Source organism: Corvus moneduloides, chromosome 4 (genome assembly GCF_009650955.1).
Source record: "Corvus moneduloides isolate bCorMon1 chromosome 4, bCorMon1.pri, whole genome shotgun sequence".
Classification (NCBI taxonomy): Eukaryota; Metazoa; Chordata; class Aves; order Passeriformes; family Corvidae; genus Corvus; species Corvus moneduloides.
Window position 1 is genome coordinate 27,399,632 of NC_045479.1, and position 21,239 is coordinate 27,420,870.

General features: G+C 38.1%; 1 protein-coding gene across 8 annotated transcripts in view; it reads right to left on the minus strand.

Moving 5' to 3' along the window:
* Window positions 1–21,239, minus strand: part of ANO4 (anoctamin 4) — a 178,000-nt gene that overhangs the window by 48,114 nt on the left and 108,647 nt on the right. For 6 of the 8 annotated variants that reach the window (XM_032106517.1, XM_032106516.1, XM_032106514.1 and 3 more), the window contains 5 exons: window positions 19,044–19,088; window positions 14,432–14,563; window positions 4,825–4,931; window positions 2,861–2,916; window positions 2,212–2,333 (listed from right to left, as the gene is read on the minus strand). In XM_032106517.1, the coding sequence (XP_031962408.1) occupies window positions 2,212–2,333; window positions 2,861–2,916; window positions 4,825–4,931; window positions 14,432–14,563; window positions 19,044–19,088 (462 nt within the window). Of the gene's footprint in view, window positions 1–2,211; window positions 2,334–2,860; window positions 2,917–4,824; window positions 4,932–14,431; window positions 14,564–19,043; window positions 19,151–21,239 lie in introns of all 8 variants that reach the window. The other 2 variants (XM_032106520.1, XM_032106518.1) reach the window with 2 other exon arrangements.

Genomic DNA, 21,239 nt, shown 5'->3' on the forward strand with positions numbered 1-21,239 from the left:
GGGATAAAAAAAGATTTTCCTGCCGTAGAACTGACATGAAAAAAGCTTCTTTTTAAAGTGTGCCTGCTGAGACGCTTCCAAGCAAAATGAACAGCAGGTCTTGCTGGTGTTATCAGTTCTTCAAGGAAAAATCTCCAGCTCAATACACATATGAACTGCTGAGAGTGGCAGTAGGCATGGAAGATTCATTCACAGATGCTGGATTACTCACATTTCTTTATCTCCTCCTAAATCTTTGAATGCTCTGAAAATTCAGCAGGAGCTGAGGAAATGTGAGTAATCCAGCATCTGTGAAGTGAGAAGAAAAAGGCATCCCCTTTTCCTATTGTGTCACCCCTCCTTCAGTGAATTCATCACAGCTGTGGATGTGTTCCAGGCAGCAAACAGCAGACTGGGCTGGGGCTGCAGCTTTGGACCTGCTGAGTTTGGTGGCTTGTGACTCAGGCTGCTGTCAGTGCTCAGGGAATCTCACTACTGCCCTTGCCCCTCTCCTCTTTGGGCAAACACCTACTCGGCAACCACAGGACACTCATGACCTCAGATAGGGGGTTTGTAGCAATTGCCTTTCTTTTGTTTGTTTTTAACAGAATTAAAAAAAATCTGTCTGATGAAAAAATAAAGCTTCTTAAAAAATCTTAAATTTTAAACTCAGTCTACTCAAGAAGGTTGCTATCAAGGTCCAGAATAATCATATCTCTAACATTGCCTACTCTGTTATCATTTATTCTCATACTTAATAAAAACCTTTCAGATGCCTGATCATCAAATTAAACGAAACACCAGATATTGCCTCAACAGCACTTTCACAAACAAGAACAAGCCTTGACCACTATGGACAAATGATTAGAAAACTCTCTAGAGATAAGTTATTTATACTGTGATATTAATATCTTATTGTGTACTGGGAAATTGAAAGCAAAAATCCCCTTCAGTGTAACTGTTGGCTCCCCCATAAATCAGCAATTTCTATTGTGTAATTTGACAAAAATTCCATATTTCTATTCAGTGTATTAAAAAAGAAATAAAAAGCTTTTGGGATTAAATTATGAGATTTAATAAATTATTTTGTAAAGCATTAAAAAATTACATGACTCAGTAAAATTTTTTATTGTATTTCTTGGTGAACTTTTTATCCATGGAAATGAAACTCTCTGTTTTATGAAATGGATAGTTTTTATATGGCCTTAATCAGTAACACTGTCTGTCTCCAGGGCCACCCTCTAGAAATCTTTCATCTGGAAACAATTTTGAGAATAAATAAGAGCAAAGTTTTCTATTAGTTACAGGACTTATGAAAGAGGCAATTAATATGCTGGACCAGCTGCATGTTGTGAATGACCCTTCCTGATGGCCAATGTGTCTTCAGTGCTCCTGACACATCTGAAGACTTTATTAATAGGCTCTTGAAGCTCTGTATTCCTCTCTTCAAGTAGAAAAATCCCATTACTGTCCAATAATAGTTCTGCCAACACGATAAGTAAAGGCTCTGGCTCTCTCTATATGCGCAAGAAATATGTAATTCTCTATTAGTGCATGCAAGGCTATTTGAAAGCACTATTTAAGAGGACTATAAGAACTCGGAATCACATCTCAGCTTCCTTGTGTTTTTTTTCTTTGCAGACTACTTCCAAGATGAATAAAACTCCAGACAGTGGTGATGTAGCTGGTCTGAATTAAAGGGCAGTGGTACAGAGGAGACTTCCACCACTAGTGTTGCTGGATACGGTAGCACATTCAGAACTGTCAGTTCTGCTCTGTGCCATTTGTAAGCATCATGAAACTTCATCCAGAGCTCATTCTGTGGTTGTTTTTCGGAAGAAGAAAATCTAGTTGATGAGAGCCTGTCATTCACCAGAGCCGTTCTCCAAGGAGGAAGAACTCCTCCTGTGGACAGATGTCTAATCAGGTACATCCAGGCTTCGCAGACCACTCTCTTCCTTTTTTTCTCTCTTAAATATTCTGCAAACACTTCATTTCAAATTATGGTGTCAGGAAACTCTAGAAGGAAACTTCTTTCACTTTCAAGTCCTTGTACAAGCTTTTCTATATATACATCTTTGGATGTAGTGGCACCATGAACTAAATGGTTTCCCATGACTTCAGGATCAGTTTTTAATGAATTAACGGAACTTTTCATGGTTTTGGCAGAAGTGAAACAACCTGTGCTCAAAGCATCTATAATGTGACATAATAAAAGCAAGTGAGTCTTACCTTACAAGATCCAGTGGCTGGTACTTATACCACACTCCCCAGGAAGCCCAGCACTCATAGAGCAGGTGTCTGTGGTTTTCTGCCCCATGGGTTTTTATTGAATTCTTACTTCTGTAACTTCCCTAAAATACAAATCTGGACATTAATGAATAACAGCAGCAAAAAAGAATATTTAAGAAATCGCTCTTACTAGCAGTATGGATAACACAATTTATTCAAACTCCATACTTGTGCTCCAAAAGCTAAATATGACATTAAAAAAATATCAACTGATGTCACTAAGATTTGAGATTATTCTTCCTAAGATATTAATAATAAATTATATTCAAGTCATAGGCTATAAACACAAAGAAAATCTTTGGAGAATCTCAAAAAAACCCCCAGAGCATAATGGCTTTTCCTCTTTGAAAACATAATGATATATCAACTCAAATAGTTTTTACAGAATAGATCCAGAAGGACTTTCTTTACTCATCTCTTTTTGCAAGAAAACACCCCTAATTTTTCCCCAAGGAAAAAAGCACCGATAAATGGAAACATGTCAGAGGCAGACATTAAAAAGATTGAGGATAAATGATTACACAATTAAGAATTCATTTTGTGGCAAATGTCTGTTCAAAAAGAAAAAAAAACAAACTGAGAAAAGTACCTCATGAAGAGGAAATGCAGCTTCATAGGAGCCATTACTGAGCAATCGATTCAGACCTAAGAATCAAAAGTATTCAATTATTTACCAATAGGAGCAGAAAAATTGCTAAGCAAAAAGCAAAACACATTTTCATAATAAACTGACTAAATGAAGATTGAAGCCCATTGACAGTACAAGATACATGTAGAAAAACTAATCTTTTACAGATTTTGATAACTAAGATATAATAAAAAGAAGGACATGTTCAAATATTAATCAGAATCTATCATTTATTATGCTGGAGGTTTAAAGATTCGTTCGCCAAATCCATCTTTAGTGTAACTTCAGTGAAATTGGAGACTTCACACTAGGTTTAAAGTTTAACCTCATAAAATATTGTCTAACAAAGCTGTTTAGATGAAAAGCTGCATATCTTGGGAGCTAAAAATTTCAGGGAAGGTCTCGACATTTTTGAATTGCAGACCACTAAAGCAACTGAAACTCTTAATTTCCATATGATAACAACTTTCTAAAATATGTTCAGTTTATGTCTTACAAAAGTTGCTGGTCAGACAAAAAGGAAGAAGACAAGCTGCAGCAATGCAAGACTAGAAAATAAACAGGAACCTGAACCAAAATCATTCCTATGTGGCACAAAAAAGTAATCATACACCCCACTCACTCAGGGCTTGTCCCTCTTCAACGAGAGCCTTGAGAACTAATATCTGCTGAGATGCTGGTGCTTTTCACTTGGAAAATCACCTAAATAGGATTGAGCAGTTACCAGCCAATGCAAAACAAAATATCCACACTAAGAATGTGAAGGTGTTTGAACTCTATTGACCAAGAGGTGTGGAGTCTTGATTCCTTCCCTAATTCACAGAGGACACAAAGCAGCAAGGACACAGCAACGGGAATATGAATATCAATATGAATATTCAATATGAATAGCACTTTCTGTGGTGGCATCAGTACCTGCCTGGCAGAATATACTTTCTTCCAGTGCCTCTGGCAAAAAAGTAAAACTTGTACAGCTGAGCTGGGCTTTGCTCTGCCCAGCGATCAATGCAAGGTTGTGTTCACTGTAGGTACAGCACAAGCTGACATGTGAGGGATTGGGATCTTGCTGTAGGCAGGGACTGCAAGTGTTTGCACTAGATGCAACGTCTGCTCTGCTTAGAGGTATTGCTGCCCTCATCCCAGCAGCTGAGAAAGAAAGAAACATGGGAAGTTTTGGGATATTTCTCTTCCTCTTCAGGAAAGGTGAGGTTTAAACAGCAGGGAAATGAAATAGACTGCAGAGTTTTATGGAGATTGTCTCTATGTTTCTCTCTATGTGGTACTCAAGCAGTATGTGCTCCGTACCACTTGGCAGGTGACCACTGTTTCATATTCTATCCCTCCTCTGTCACTGCCTGCTCTCCTGGATCTGTGTACGTGCCACTCCAAATGTTCACTCCACTCACTAATTGAAAGTGAAGACACAGTTATGCATAGCAGTCTTGGCACTGAGGACATCAGTGGTGAACTCCCTTTTGACTTACAGCAACAACAGAGATACAGAGTCTTCCATCTCCCTTAGGGATGGATAGGTATCCAGGGAGCAGCCCTGTAGGCTATGTAGAGCAGCACAAATCTTGCCATCCTTCTAAGCAAGTTTTTATGAAAGAGTAGAAGTTTTCCTGCATGAGTCTCTCTGCTTCTCCACTGCTCGTAATCTGTTCATATTTCTTGTTTAAATCAGCCTCTTCCCTTGCAGAGGTGATAAATCTCCTGTGGTGACATATGCCTGTGAAAGCTGACTGATATTACATGGAAGTGATCACATCTTCCAGGCAAAGCCCCCACAACAGCAGTGGTTGAGATGTAAACAGGCTAAACTGAGGTGATTAAAAAGGAAGGAGAAAGGTCTGTTATGAGCCCAGGAAGACTTCTCCTTTCTTTTTTTTAATCACACATTTTAAAGCACATTGCTCAGTACTTACCAATTTTGTTTTTCCCTTCTTCATATTTCACTCTTTGTAAGATATGGTGTACAATTCTACTTCTTGTAGCATTATTGAAGAAAGTGTCTTTGTTGTGTATTATGAAACTACATGAAAATAAAAACCAAGGGCATCTCAGAAACATATAATAACATGTTTAAGGCAAATATTTAGTTCCATTACTTTCTGTGACACTCTAAAAATCTACAGTATGTAAGCAAGTGCAAGAAGGATTAAAGACACTTGATTAAGAGATGATTAGCCAGGTGAGATGCTGTCAGTATCAGTATTCATTCTCTAACAAAGAACAAAGAACATCTAACAAAGATGGAGAAGTCTGGAGAAAGATAGAAGATATTTAAGTATTCATTATGGTAAGCATCACTTTTAGGTAATTCACTGAAAACCACAAAATTCTTGCACAAAAATTTGCAAAAGCATATCTTTGTAAGTGCAGCAGTAGAAATTCACATTCCATTTCTATTCCAGGCTTTTTGTTACGCTTTACCATTATGAGCCAGCTGGAAACATCTATTGGTAAACCACTCTACCAAAAACTATTACTGAATAATATGTTAGAAATGGAAAGTATCATATACTCCTATATTTGGTCCTGGAAGCTAAAATACAGCAGAAAATTAGCTTTCAGACACCATTTATCCAGTTAATATTCTGGTTCAATGTTCAATAGGTTAGACAGAATTGTGGTGAGTCTGAATGTATTTTTATAAAACCCAACAAACTCTGTGGATAGGAGGCAATATTGCTTTCCTCATCTGTGTTTTTGAAGAGCTGCAAAATTGAATAAACTGATAAATAAAATGTTACGGTCATAGAGGTGTCATAGAGAGATTGGTCTGTAAGACAGCACACTAGACAAATACAGCCTTAAATGAGATCATCTTAATCAGGAGCTTGGCATGGACTCACATCATCTTCTCTTTTGCACAATGTGAGATTCACTGCTCAGTTTTCCCCTCAGGTAATTTTACTCAAATGAAAATCTGCTTTTTCAGAATGAATCTTTACCCATGGGAAATAATATATGGCTTTGCACCTCCACAGTAATTTTGAAAAACAAGGAGTTCAACTTCTGGACTTTGAGAAATTCATATGCTCCCTCTTTATTATCAAAATTCTCAGCTGAATTTTCAATACAATACAACGTGTACATAAGTTCCTTATGGGCTGCTTCAAAGGCAGACAGTAAAAAAAAAAATCCTATAGTAAAGATATGTAAGACAAGTTTCTCCAAGAGCTCCAGAAGTAATGAAACCTGGTTTTCTAGAGGTTACTACCTCATGTCTCCTTTGCCACTCCACCCCAGATAATCACAGGCCATTTCTGTGTCTACAATCTACTCATTACTGTAGTCAGTACTTCCGGCTTCCTCCCACATCCCTACTATTCCCAAAGTCCTATGCATGCCCTAGAGTACCTACCTAAAGTAATTTGATTTATGCATATTGGCTGACCACCATGTGCACGCTGATTTACCAGTGGGCTGGTACCACACAGCAAATACAATTGGTGTCCACTGGCCACTGCCTTTTCTGCATAGGAACAGTTTTGGGACACTATTCCATTTCAAGCTGCTGTTACTCAAAAAGTATGTCAGACTGAGCTTATCTTTCAGATGCATAAAGATAAGCAGGTATAGAGATGTATCTTTACAGCTGCATCTGTATCAAATTCAGCTGAAAGTAATCAGTATGTAAAGTAATAACTATTAAAAGCATTTTGAGAAAAAAGAACTACGGTCATCATGTAAGTTTTAATGCTGATAGAAATTATATATTAAAAAAACCCCACCTAAACTCTGAAGCAGGTAGAACACTGTTGTTTTCAGCTGAAGCTGGAACTCTGTATTAGGCTGTTTTAGTAGCAGCAGAAACAAAAGCAGGAGTAAAACAGAAATGAACAATTAGAGATTTTTGCTCTTTATTTAATTTTCTTTTACTGACTGACTTTCCAAGATCTCACTTCCCAAACAGGAATAAATGTAAAAGAACTGTGAAGATAACTTCACAGATATCAAAACACAGCACAGTAATTTTCATTCTGACTTAGCTATGAGTTCTTGTAGGATACAACTGAGAATTGAATCACCTTATCTGGGAAACTTGCAGCATGGAACCAGATAACACCTTAATCTATTTTCCTTGTAATACAATGTTATTTTGCCCATCTGTTATCACAACTGTCTCATACCGCAACTAGAGGTAGTCATTTCATCGTTTTTTCTGGAGAACTTATTTAGTATTTTTTTTGTATTTAGGCATTTCTACTTTCACGAGTCATTAATGCAAAAAGGCAAAAATCAAGGATTATGCAAACTCTAAAAACAAAGAAAGAATCACTTGTTTAAAGAAACACTTAAGTCATTTGCATTCATTTGCAAACTTAGCAATTGTGTTATTATAGCTTTTGATCTCACATGGGCAAGAAGAAATAACCAGACGTGTCTGTGAAGCAGATGTAAACACCTCTGTATAATAACTACCATGAAGAACTCTGCCTATTCCAGAACTAGCTGAAGCAGTCCTAAAACACGTGAGAATATGAGCTGCAGAGGTTCTGACCTGCTCAGTCTTGTGCCAGTAAAAGGCATCTGAGGGCAGGAGGGGGAGAGGAGAGGAAGAACTCACCATGATCAGAGTGGGCTAAAACCACGCCCTTGAGCGTTTTCCAAAGTTATTCATGAAGACATGGATGAAGAAGAGATGCTAGAGTTCAGCAAAGGTGAAAAAGGAATGCCAGAATGAATCCTCTGGATGTCCTGGACCATCCCTAACCATACCATTATTTCGGGATAGAATTGCATGTGGTAAAGTTTAAAAAATAATCCTCGCTTATTTTTGGACATAAAAATCATAGGGCGTTTTTCATTTGCTTAACTCAAATACTCAGGTTTTTTTCTGTGAAATTGTCTGTAGAGTAGGCTCAGAAAGAGCAGCATCACCATAATCAAGGGGGCAGGGGCCTCTGGCACAGGAAACAAAAAGAGTCAGACATGACTGGAAGGCATTGAGAGGTTGAGAACATCTCAGCTAGTTGTATCTGTGTGTTACAATATCCCAGTTGGACATTGACATAAATGAGGACAATGCCAGGGAGGTTCCAATTTATCTCAAAAATCACAGGAGTCGTTCTTGTCAGTGAGAATCAGGCAGCTCAGTGTAGGACTTACCCCTTTTAACCACCACCCCTTCCTCCCATGCTTTATGGACATTTCTTCCCCTCAAATTTTTGTGCTTCAGTTTGTCTTATTTCTGAATGTGGGTGGTAAATCCATATTCACAGAATAACCATCAAATCTATTCCATGTTCTACAGCATCCAATGAAGAATTCAGAGGAGAAAGATTTTCTCAGTCTGTGAAGAACCTCACACTTCAAATTTCAGTTCACAGGGGCCAGAGCTGAAGATATTTTCAAACTAGGTACACATAAACATTTATCAGACATTACTGAGCTATGAACTGTATAGAGCAGAGGCTTTCTAGCAAGTTTTTTAACCCTTGTTGCTGTTAGGTAGAAGAATTTCCTCAGCTGTTCTGTTTCTGCTGCCCTTGTTAGATTTTCAACATGCACAAGGATTTGAATATTCGTAAGAGCAATACAGCTTGTTTTCAAGCTCAGTAAGGGTTTAGACTTCATTTATGAGACTTTTCACGAAAGATTTTGACCACTTTGTCATCTCATTTGTAAAACAAAAAATAAGCAAGGATTAATACATTATAATTTTTATTACCTGTGAAGTTAATGTATAGGTAGATAAAGCCAGTGATTTGTTCCACAACAGCTATAATCATTAACTTGGTCCAGTAAGCCTTATTTGTGTGAGATGTCCTTACTCAAAATGAAAATCCCAATGAAGATAATGAGAGTACTTTTGGAATGAAAGGTTCCAGAGCTGATCCTTAATTAAAGTCCCTTTTAAAAATGTCATTCTGGAAATATTGCTCTTACATTTACACTGTAAGAGACATGAAGAGTCAGTGAAGGTTAATTGCTTTGAAACTGTATTTGTAGCCTTCTTAACTAGACTCTGAACTAGAAATTTCAAACTATCTTTCTGTGGATAGCAAAGCACAGCAAAGCTAACTGTTGTCTGAAGAAAGGCCTCAAATTAGTGCAAATTCAACCAAGAAAAAACTACCAATGAATTCCTGTTCATACATTCTCTTTGGTAATTTTGCAGGTTGTACAAACCCTTTAAGGGTAAATTTAGCTCTTGAATCTTTGAAAACACATTTGAAAGAAAAGTGGGTTTACTTTTCTTGTTTTATTTTACTTTATATATTTTGGAAAAGCAAATGGCAGGAAAAGGCTATTTTCTGCTTTACTGGCAAGATATACAAGCTGAAAGCTGAACACCCATGGTCTGGTGACAAAGCTACAAAGGGAGGATGGATGCATGCACAGATCCATGTGTGTCTTTGCACCATAGGATCCACAGACACTGAAACATTTGATGTCTGACACTCACCATATCTAAAAGTACCTTCTGCTGGAAGCAGTACAAACTAAGAGCACAGATGTTGTTAGAAGGAGTAATCTCTATGTGAGTAGTGTACTCTTTGGCACAGGAAAAATGCCCAACCTTCTGTATGCCCAGGTAAATCACTGAGCCAACAGCCAACCTATTATTGGCTGAGGCAATAGCAGGTTTTTGGCTCATTTAACATAGAGAAAATAAATCACCAGCTGTAGTACCAGCAACAAGGCGAGCCTGCAGTATTCCCCTGAGAATAGTACCACACATTTATCTACTTTTTTTGTTTGAAAATGGGTATATTATTAGCACTTGTCAATTTTCATTTTCCTTGACTTTTAAGGCTGCAGCTGACTGTCTTGTTTATGTAAAAGGACATTTTTATTAATGGTTAACTGGCGTTTTTCATATCATATGCCTAAACCAGGGTGACTTTGGAATGAAGAATGTTGTAGTGGCTCTCTCTGTTTCCAAACTGGCACTACAGCCTCAAAACTGCCAAAGTAAAATAGTCATGGAAGTGCTGAATCTCTCCTCTACCTTCCTCTGCCCTTGCCTCCAGATCAGTCTTCCCCCCAGATCACTTCTTAATTTAAATTGGTTCACTCAGAAATATTCATCTGAGATAGAAGGAGCCTTATGTATTTTTCAGGGATGCCCTTCTTCATTCTATTTGTCAGGCAATTAAAACGTTCAGAAGCAGAGAGAATCAAAAAACCCATTGCAGGTCATGTCCAAGTTTGGAAGCACAGAGATTAGTTTGAGGGCAGCATTTACAAAACCATGGTTCCTCATTTATAAAAAGCCATTTACAAATGTATGGTTACTATACTGTAGGTGTATTTAAACAGCAGAACGACCATCCTGGTAAAAAACAAGTAAGTGTCCATGCAGCCCTGTGCCATGTCTCCAGTTGCAGCAGCTCCCCGATCTATCCATGAATTTGGGGTAAGGTGGCTCAGAGGAATATGGGCACAGATCATCTTGGTAGAGATGGGGTTTGTTAAGGTCAATTTGAACATCACAAAAAGCTTGAAAAGTAGGTCCCCCCTGAGAGACACACATCTTGGAAATCTGGAAAAAATACAAGACTCATGTACCACAAGGGAACATAATACGAATGAGAATCACTCCATTCACCTCTGGTATGTAGGGCCATTTTTGCTTAATTAATCAAGTTACTATCCCAGTCCTCCTAATTGAGTAAATATTTAATCTGATTTTCACAAAGTAATAAATATTTAAGTGGTTATTCAATTATATATTAGATTAATATTTAATCAGAGAGTTTATTGCCTTTGAAAGAAAAAACAAAGGGGAAAATAGCTCCTGATATAGAGCTCGAAATCTCTAAACAGCAATTAACATATTTTCCTAGCTAGTGTACAGTTATCTAAGAAATTGCAGCTGATTGCTACTGTTACTATTCCCAAGTGACCAGCAGCTGACTACATAAAATAACTAAGATGTAGTAGAAGAACAACTATGTCTGATGGTAAACATTTTTCACGTATTGTGCATTCTTGTAACTGATAATTTTCTGAAGAAATGCTTTGGTATAAACACAGCCTTTTCCAAGTTGTGGCTGCAGAAAAGAGACACTACTCAGCAATCTATCTTGAAAATTATCATTTTGTATTCCACACAATTAAAAAAAAATAGTGCCTGGCAGAACTTCTTTCCTCCAAAAAGAGATTTCCTATTACTTAAGAAATAAGATGAATTTTGGTCTTCTCTTGTACTGACAACTTTGTGATATACCCTATGAAGTATGCCACAATCCCTTAAAAAGAAAACCTGAAGCCACACTGCAAAAGCTATAGGCACATCTCACAGATGTTATTCTTGCATTCTCTTCTTTGCCTGTTTTGGAGGAAGGACAGATGGCTAGCTGTGCCTCTTAAAACAAAACTTTTTTTTTTTTTTTTTTTGAAAAGCTAACCTTTCTCCACATCTGGCTTTTTTCCATCTGGATGAGAAAGAAAAATGCAAGAAAGAAAAAGACCATTGATATGATCTACTAAAATTGCACACACTCACTGTACATCAATATTTTAAAAATATTAATTCCTATGGAAATAAGGTCTGGTCAGGTTTTTTTCTTAATTATTTTCCTCCCCAGACACAGAATTGTAAATATTGCCAGTTATTTGTCTTTCCATGCTTTTAAAAGAAGCCATCACAAATGAAAACTGTACTCAGATCATGTTATAAAATCTGTATCAGACTGGGGCCCGCTATGTGGAAAATGTGGCTAGATTACAAAAGATAAACTGCCCGTTCTCTGGTGATGTGAAAGACATCTGAAGCTATGAAGAAAGAAAGAAATAAGGAACTTTAGACCCAAATTGCGATATTTGGACAGAATCAAACACAGACAAGCTGATATGAATATTTAAAGAAAAATATTTTAGAAAATGAAAAGCACATAAAACTGGGAAAAAAGGAAGAACTTGGCAGCCTCCAGGTAGGACATATGGCAAAATCTACTGTGAGGCCATGGGGATCTTATCTGAAAACTAAGAATGTGGAGTTTTATGCTTCCAAGATGGTTGTAATTGTGAGTGATTTACTTCATGGTCATTAAGCATGTCTTGGATAAACGGTGATTTATGACAACACAGAAATCTGAAATATTTTCAACGGTGAAAAATACATATCTTGCTCTCCAGAAATAGTTGTACAATAGCCAGAAATATCCTCGTTAGTGTAATTAAAAGACTGATTATATATTTTAGGCTCCTGTGGGTATTCCTCAAAGAACAGTTGAATGTACTTCCCACTCATCTCCTCCTTTCACTTAGGATTCTAGATTTGCAGGAAAGTTTTATGTCTTTTACTCTAAACTTAAAATTCAAAATTTGTACATAAGTTCTGACAAAAAGCAGACACTAGTGACATTTTTCAGCTACCACCTTAATACTGTGCAAAAGGACTAAAAGCCTTGCATTTATTCTGCATTCTCTGAGGACTTCAAGAACTGAGTGAGCTACAAACATTTTATTTGCTCAAAAAATATCCATATGTTCAATGAAAAGTCTTAACACTGAGGTCAGCCAGCTGAGCATTGGTGCAGTACAGGGACCCCTCCTGTCCTGTACCTGTTCTCTCTGAATCAATTTTGGCACAACTGTGTGATGGAAGAAGATGCAGAGTCACATCTAGAGGCCCAAGAGCAGGAAAGAGATTGTCACTATTCTAGCCTACAGGATGATGTACTTGTTAAAGACTGAACTCCACAAGTAATTACCCATGACAATTATGTAGCTTCCAGTACAATTTCATTGTATTACAATACGGTATGGTAAGAGCACTCTAGCAAAACTTTAACTGTCCCAAATACAAAAATGTATGGACTTTTCTTACCACTGAAAAAATGCAAGCTAAATTATCATAACGTTACTGTAGATAGCAATTCTTTTCAGCATCTCAAGAATTTCTGTGATTATCTTCACATTCCTAAAAAAATATTTCGGGTCTCTGGGTTAAAAATTGAAATATCTGCATGCAGCTCACTAGACAAATATTGAACAAGTCATTGTATTTCCAAATTCTAGTGAAACAAGACAGGCTGACACGGGCAACAGAGTGAAGCATGATAGGAACACCACTGCTGTCAGAGCCAGCACCTTTTGGGAGAAGGAGGCCAACTCAGCCAACATTTTCTAAGCCTCACACACACAAAAAAGGAAGACTACACACAGAAAGCTAAGCAGAAAATGTCAGGCCTGCCAGGGAGTAAAGTTTCCAAGTCTGCAATGACGTTAAAGAAGCGCCAAACAGCAGCAGGAGTGTTAATGAAACTAACACTACTTAATAAACTGCTCCTGCCAGTTTACCAACACAAACATGAGCAAGGCAGACGAATGGAAAAAAAAATATTCTGGTTCATATATGCCAATTCTCCTTCCAGCCACAGAAAACCTTTCAAAACAAACCACCAACCCCTTTCCTATGTGCAGTAATTTTAAGGGAAGTTAGCAGTTAATATTGCTGGCAATAAAAACATTAATGCTGACATCCCAATTTATTAATTTTTTTATTATCACTGGTCTAGTCTGAAACTAATATGCACCTCTTGCAGGGCACAATAACTGACCCATCTCTGTGTCACACAGACTTCTATTGAAATTTCCTTAGAGTTTTGCACCTGTTCTTGTTTTTCTGCTGTATTTGGAAAGATGCCATTTGTGGCAGAGGTTTATTTTATTCGTTCTTATTGCAGCTAGTAAATCAAATCCCTGAAAAAATATTCACTAGGTATTTCAGAGCTTTATCAACCTGGCTTCTCCTTGAATAAAACCACATATTTCAGATTTTTGAGTGACCTGTAATTCATACTGTGTCTTTTAGTATCCCTATCAGTGTTGACTGTTTTTTGTGGTTTTGCTCTCAGTCAACAATTGTTTCCCATATTACAAACACTGTAGTTACCCATAAGACATCCAAAATTTGACACCTCTTGAATTCCGTATGAGTTCTGAAGGTTATGTGGGGCTTTCTCTGTTCTGCATTTTGCAAGTGAATAAAGGCTTCTGTGACATTTGTGCAACACTGATGCTGTTGGTATGCTTGGAAAAGTGTCACTGATAGGTCTAAACCCTGCCATTTTGCAAGCACTTTTGCATCCATAAAAGTGAAAGAGAAATTCAATCGAATTGACATTTCCTATTTTCTTTAGAGTTCTGTTTGCTCTACAGTCGTAACTAGGAATGAAATACGAGTATCAGTATTTCAGCCATCAGTGATGAAGGACTAATTTTGATTATGCTAAAGACATAGAAATGCTGAGAAAAGAAGTTCGAATCACATCTTTAAGTGGAAAAGATCAGCTGCAATTCTGACCTGAGAGAAAATAGCCATTTGACTACTTTAGGGACATAATTGAAATTCCAGTGAATTAAAAGGAACTTTCCCATTGATTTCCTTTAGCTTTGAGCCAGACCTTTAATTAATAGAAATGCAGACTTGCTATCTCTCCCTTTTTAGTGAAAAACGACTAATATGAAGGCACTAGTCCTTGAGACATGAACTAAGAAATCAATTTTTTCCAAGGTGAATCCAGAAGGCAAAGTTTTCATCTTGCAATTGAGATATGATAGAATACTCACTGATGTATCCTTTGTTGGCTGAATGGAGCAGTATAGCAGTCATTCTCCTCCAGATCTGGCAGTGTTTCCTTGTCCAGTTTCATTGGCTTTCTGGGTAACCATCCTCGGAACCTGCTTATCTGTTTCTCGATCCTGCAGCACATGATAAGCATGAGCACTTGAGATAATGGTTTTTTCACTACATTATGAAGCACATGTTGTCAAACCAGGCCACCTAATATTTACAACTAGAAAAGGCGCAATGTCTTTTGACTTTTTTTGAGGCAGACCAAATTATACAAGCTGAACTTGATTATTAATAATGAGCTTTCTGCAGAGGAGCATTTATTTTGTCTCAACAGAAAAGCAATGCTGATGGTACATGCTAAGCCTTAGTAAGCCCAGTGAGTGCTTGTCATGTCTCTAAAACTTTATTTCTCAGATTTTCAGTTAGCTTAAAATTCAGGCTTAACTGATACTAGATTTTTGCCCTCTAAACATTAGAACAGATTGTGACAAAGATTTTTGGCAGCTAAACCCCAGCAAGTTACATCCCGTTAGTACTCTCTGTATGGATTCTTACCTTGTGATTGATGCTATTTAAAAATGGGCTGCTTTGTTCATTTCATTCAACTGTAGTTTCTTGCAATACTACAACCTCCATGAAACCAGAACCCTGGTTTCAGGTGACTGCTATGCAGCTTGTTACATTTGGAAGGTGAAAGCAAACAACGATTGATCTGGAGAAAGGGCAGATTTAACTACAAGTGCACTCATGCAAAGATACACAGTGAAATGAAGGGAAGAATCAGAGCTCATTGGAGAAGACAATCGAAACCAAATTCTAGAATGTTATAATGAAAAACACCTAAGAAAGCTAAGATGTGTGTAGCACAATGACCCCTACTCTCTCAGAAGTTCCTAGCAACTCCAAGTCCTAACCACTGATCCCTGCAAGAATCACAGACTACAAATTGTGGAGTGTGGCCATACTTCAGTCACTGGATGAACGTTTCCAGAATGTTTTTTAAAGGGCAAGAATTGACTTCCTTTGAACTGAAAGTTCAGTTCTGAACAAAGCTCAAGGACTGGAAATATGGTTGGGGGTTTTTTGTTTGTTTTGTGTTGTTGTTTTGGTTGTTTTGACAGAGCCAACGTAAGAACTCTATGACCAACAAACGCTGATACCTCTTCACAGTCAGTTTGAGGGAGGAAAACCCATACCCAGGCAGCTGAATGTATGGGGAAGGAATGTGAAAATGCTACATACTTTCATTTAAAATACGTATAGTGTTTCCTGGAATATCCAGCCTTCTCCCACCAGGTATTTTTATCTCAGATAAGGAAGCTAATGCTCATTTTTAAACATGAGCACATTTCAAAATTGTACCTAAATCAGCTGTACCTGTTTTGGTCCCGTTTATGCATTTCCAATCTGGAACAGCATGATGGGGTGAGGGGTGTTGGATGTTGCATGCGTGTGCAAATTTATCATCAGGACTGTTTGGAAAAACTGTAATATGTATGTAAACATAATAGAAGATTTACGCTTAATTAATCACAAACTGTCCATGGGCAGTGTTTGCACTGACCCAGCAGTCTGGAGCACAGGAGGAGGTAGTTTGCAAATGTCTGTGCTGAATGCAAGTGAGATGTCAGATCCCAGGGCTCTAAAGAGCCTGACCAATTGTAACTCTCCAGCTGCAGCATCCAGCCTGACAGCCTTGAGCTAGTCTGTCTAGCCACTGATAGAAATGCCAAGGGAAAGTAAGTTCTCTACAGGAAAATCCCTGTCTTCTGGTCTCTGTTTTTTCCTCTGAAAATTCCATAAGCCCTGTGTTACTGTACATTCAGCAGGCTTAGTGTGTCTGGGTATGAAAAAGGCAGGAGGAATCAGGAAGAGGTTTTTTCTAAATATGCTGTTCCATTCTTGTTAATTAAAGTCGTTTGAATCCTCTAAGCTATTAACACCCCTGCCCATCTGCAGTCTTTTCCCATTCATGCTGGAAGTCAATGTGCACATATGAGATACTGCCTACTGCAGGTTTATCACACCCCACAAGCACAGCACAAAGGGACCGAGTGCTTTCCCCACTTAACAGCAATGCATTATTCATGCTGGCTTCTCACTGAGTGTACCCAGAATTTGAGTGGTTTGCCATTCCCAAGACTCAGATTACTTGGCATGCTCAGTCAGCCTGCTGGCAAACGGGTCTGAGAAGGTTGCAAAACCTTACTGCAAAGCACAGAACATGCAGTACAGCCTTCTGCAGGGAAAACAACGCCCCCTAGTTAATTCCTTGGGAAAAAAAAAGGACCAGATTTTAAAATTTATTCCAGCTCATTCCAACAGTGCCATCAGTCAGCAGTGCAAGTTTCATATGGTACAGGAGCATCTTGCAAAAGGAAAAAGCTGAAAGAGTGGTGTTGGTGCTAACAAACACAGACACACAGTGTTAAAAATCTATTTTTTTATCACTTCTTCATGGCTAATCCATGCCTCATTTTCCCCATACTCAGCTGAACAGGGGAAGGGGGGTTGGAAAGCGGTGTGACCTACCCAGGAACAATGGGGTGCATGGAGTGATGTAGAGGGAGCTGCTTCACAGTGTCTCAGAGTCTCTCCCACTCCAATCCTGCCCTAGCTCTCCAAACCTAGTTTTACTCAGCACCCTCTTCCTAAAGATACATATTGTGTTTAACTCACACAAAGTGTTTCTCAAATAATTTTAAAGAAACTGTTTTCTCACCATAAAGTGGGGTAGGGATAGAACTGTTTTTCAAAGGAAAGTTAGGAAAATTAAAAAAGAATTTTTAATTGAGACTGATTTTTATGAGTGGGTCAGCTTTCATAGAACTTTATGCATATTGTGGTGCTAGCTATTGTATTAGTTTAGTTTCTAACCACGATGCAGGTGCTGTATAGATACCTGATACCTGTCCTTTCCTTTAAAGTAGGGGAGTTTTGTAATTTGAAGTTTTGAGATCACTAGAATTTTTCAGAGAGAAAATTCAAGTCAGGTTTACAAATTGCAAGAGACCTGCTCTGAGCTTTGCCTTATGACTAAACCCCACTCTAAAATAAATTCTGCCTGAATGTCAATATAATGTTGGTATTAATTAAAAAAATGGACAAAGGCTTCAAGTACTTTAATCTACACTGAACTAGGAGTAGAGGAAATAGATACTTTTATTGAAACCATATATCTAAGTTTCATGTAAGTTAAAAAAAAGCTGAATATGTTTTCTTTCTTCCCCCCTGGGGCTATTCAGTTACAACTTTTCTGCCTCAAGTAGCTATTTATAGATCTGAACATAAAAATGGAATTTAGCCAAGTGTTCTCATCACTCAGGAACTAAGTACCAGAAAAAGGATCATACCTCTTCCCATACTGACTTCAAATTGCATCCTGACTCGTAAGAAAATGAACATGAAGCAGAACTTCATATAATACATATAAATGATAGAACCTTCACCTTCTCCTTCCTATCTATTTCTTTAGTCAAAGCAGTCATATCTTCTTTAAAGTCAAGACCAATTCCAAAGCTAATGGCCACTGTAGTATCTATTGTAAGGTGGGAATGGAAAGTGGGGCAGCATCAACATTTGTGTGCATCTGTTACCCTGTGCCAAAGAGGGATAAAATGTCTCAACTCTGCAAGTGCTCATTTGGTGCTTACTAACATGAAAAGGCAAATTCTATAATGTGATATCAATGCTGGTACTGTCAAGTCACCAGCATGCCGAGACATAACTTAATATACAAAATGCTTTTTAATATGCTCATACTGCAGAGTGATCATCCCATGGATGTAAATGTATCAATGTTATGTGCAAAATGGTATGGCTGTTTATTCCAAAATGCAGATTTTTCAAATTTAATTCTTCTCTCTTAGAGGTTCTTGGCAATATTTCCACTGACCTCAATAAATGAGTAGATCAGGTGCTAGACCCCTTTGAAAACTGCATCAACAGTACCATGGCATTAAATGTCACATACAGTGAGATAGATAAATGTAGATATATAAATGATCTGGTTTTTGCCAAGCCTGTATAATTTTTAGGCATTTTGGAGATATTTTTGTTTAATTTTCCAAGGTATCAAGAAGAAAATACAAACTGCTGCAGGGAAAGAGTTTCATTGCAGCAAGTCAGACATAAACTGGGCATCAAGTGTAACCTTAAAGATATTAATAATTGAGTGAAAACACTTAAAAGATTCTTGGAAAATACGTATCTCTTAAGCTCGGTTCTTTGCCTTCCTATCTACCAACAAAGTACTAAGCATCTTCATAGAGGAAGCAATAAATAAATAATGCCATCACTATTACAAGTAAGCAAGGTTCATGGAAATGAACCTGTAACAGTGGTACTCTAACCCCAAGAAACTCCCTAATGAACTACATGAAAAGGAGATGCAGCATTTGTACTAACATACTTCTATTTCTTTAAAGACTGTGAGATGCAACTTCTCTTGGTTTTTTTTTGCAGATGTCCTAGTGTGTAATCACTCCCTTTATCCTTTCTACAAACACAAATGATAAACTTTTCCTTCCAGCTTGACTTTAACTGTTATTTTTGTTCCTGGGTCCAAATGAACATAAACTCAACTGGCATAAGAATTGTACTCACCTATTCATGAACTTGTATCGGCGGTGCAGGTAATAGATTTTTCTCCTGGAAGAACAGCAAAAATGAAGCCAGTCGAGAAGAAAACCCATCGTCAGTTACAGTATGAACTAGCAAGGAAGGAAAGGAGATTGAAGACAGAAGCCTGTAAGAGGTGGAGGAAGAGACTAAAAGAGAGATTAACAGAACTGTCACAGGAAGCCACACAAACACTGGTGGCATTTGAACTGCTAGAAGGTCATCATTTTTCCATTGCCTCCTCCTTTTCTGCTATTTGTCATGTGTGAAAGATGGAGATCCAAAGATGTTTCTATTTCAGAGAAGTTCATGAACTGTTGCAGGAATTCTTTAGGACTGACACAAATATGGATAAAGTATCTGACATCTACTAACGAATTATTAAGGCTGCATTTGGGGAAACACAAGGGGGATTTACTTAGAAAAGCCAGGAAAGCTGTATCTAATGCAGCACTATGCTGTAACACATGCAGTACCAAGCGGGGTCAGTGGTTGCTGTTGGGATAACATCCCTAGAAACAGAATATAGGCTACACAAGCAAATGCACATGTGCTCAGCACCCCGCCAAGTGTTCAGCACTCCCTCTGCCCCTCATACAGGCTGGTTTCTGTTGTCAGTGCAATAAGCTGTGTGTGAGAGCAAATGATGAGCAAGTGAGCAGACAAGGGAACACGAGCAGGCACATGCTGAACCCACTCCCAGCCTGCCTCCTGACCAGCTCTGCAGTGCAGAGCAGCCCCTAACCACCATGTGTAGATCCAGGACAGAGTCCACCTCCTGTCCCTCTCCAGTGCTGGCAGCTCTTGTTCTTCTCATAGATGGCTATCATACCACAGCTGTCAGGATCTGACACTGCCTTCAGCACAGAGACCACATCTTCATGAGAGTTAAGAAAATCTGAGGGTTCTTGAGTGTGGATTTGGGACTCATACTCCTTACTGGAAGAACTGGGTGCCTGACCAAACTCTGATTTCCCCCTCCAGAGGCTGACATTGTCATCCACTGAAGGTCATTGTTAAATCAAGGTGGTTTTTGTGTATTCTGAGAGGCTCCATTGTGTGATGCAGAACTGCAGCACTTTTGGAAAATGAAGGCTTACACCACACATGCTCTAAATATTGTAGCAGATGTAGTGTAGGAATGCTGTTAGTGCCTTGGAAGCAAGTCCTCTAAAATAAGACAGCACTGATGCTTTATAAATGATAAACAAATTTGGTTAGTATTCCAAGTTAATTTTCAGAACTTTTTGACATTTTTGTTATCAGAGTCCATATCATGCTGGTGAGGTAGAATTTTCTAAACTATTTCATGTTGGCCAGCCTTCTTTGGTTAGTGTTATTTATCTTGCTCTAGTCAGCAGGTACAGAGAAAGGTCAAAGCTAAGTGTTTCTGAGGATGCCATCCACTTCTTGATTTCGCTTCTAATGTTCAGAGGTATCCACCACTTTGTCACTCCTGCTTTGAAACACCAAGGATTTCCTCCAGTGATGCATGGACCTTGCACAATTCCAGCCTGAATAATCAGGAGCAATAAACAATCAGCAGCACTTAAAACAAGGGCTTAGACAAAGGCATCTGGAAACATACCATCTAGACTTGTGGACATGTCGTAAAATTTTTTGAAATGATAAACTGTACTGTTGTTTTTAGAATGAAATTGAAGAGCTTGCCCAGCAGTCACTAGTGAATTACCATGATTTCCTGTTAACAATGCTGTAATAATTCTCTTTCTATGGATGTGGAAAGAATGAAGCCATGATCCTGAAGCAGGTCAAGAAACCCTCAGTATTTTCAAAGCTTTCTATATAATCTGTGTGACGCAGACTTTGCTATCTGCTGAGTGATCAGGATAGAAAAAGCTGCTCCATGACTAAATTCAGAGTTCCTGGTGTATTTCTGAATCATGAGACCTTACTCATTTGCTAGAGCAGGTCCATCTCAAGGAATGCCACAGAAGTCAGAGAAGGCACACTTTTGGCCTAACCCATTGTTTCCAGAACACTTTAAAAAAAGAATATTACTATCCTGCAATGAATTGTGATTGCTTTTGGAATTTTCTCTTTAGCACTAAAAGCGTAAGGAAGAACAGTTGAAGATTTGCTGTGAAAATGAAAACAAAATAAATACAAAATAAGGCTGCAATTTTGTCATTTATACATCTCCAGTTTTCCTTCTGAGTT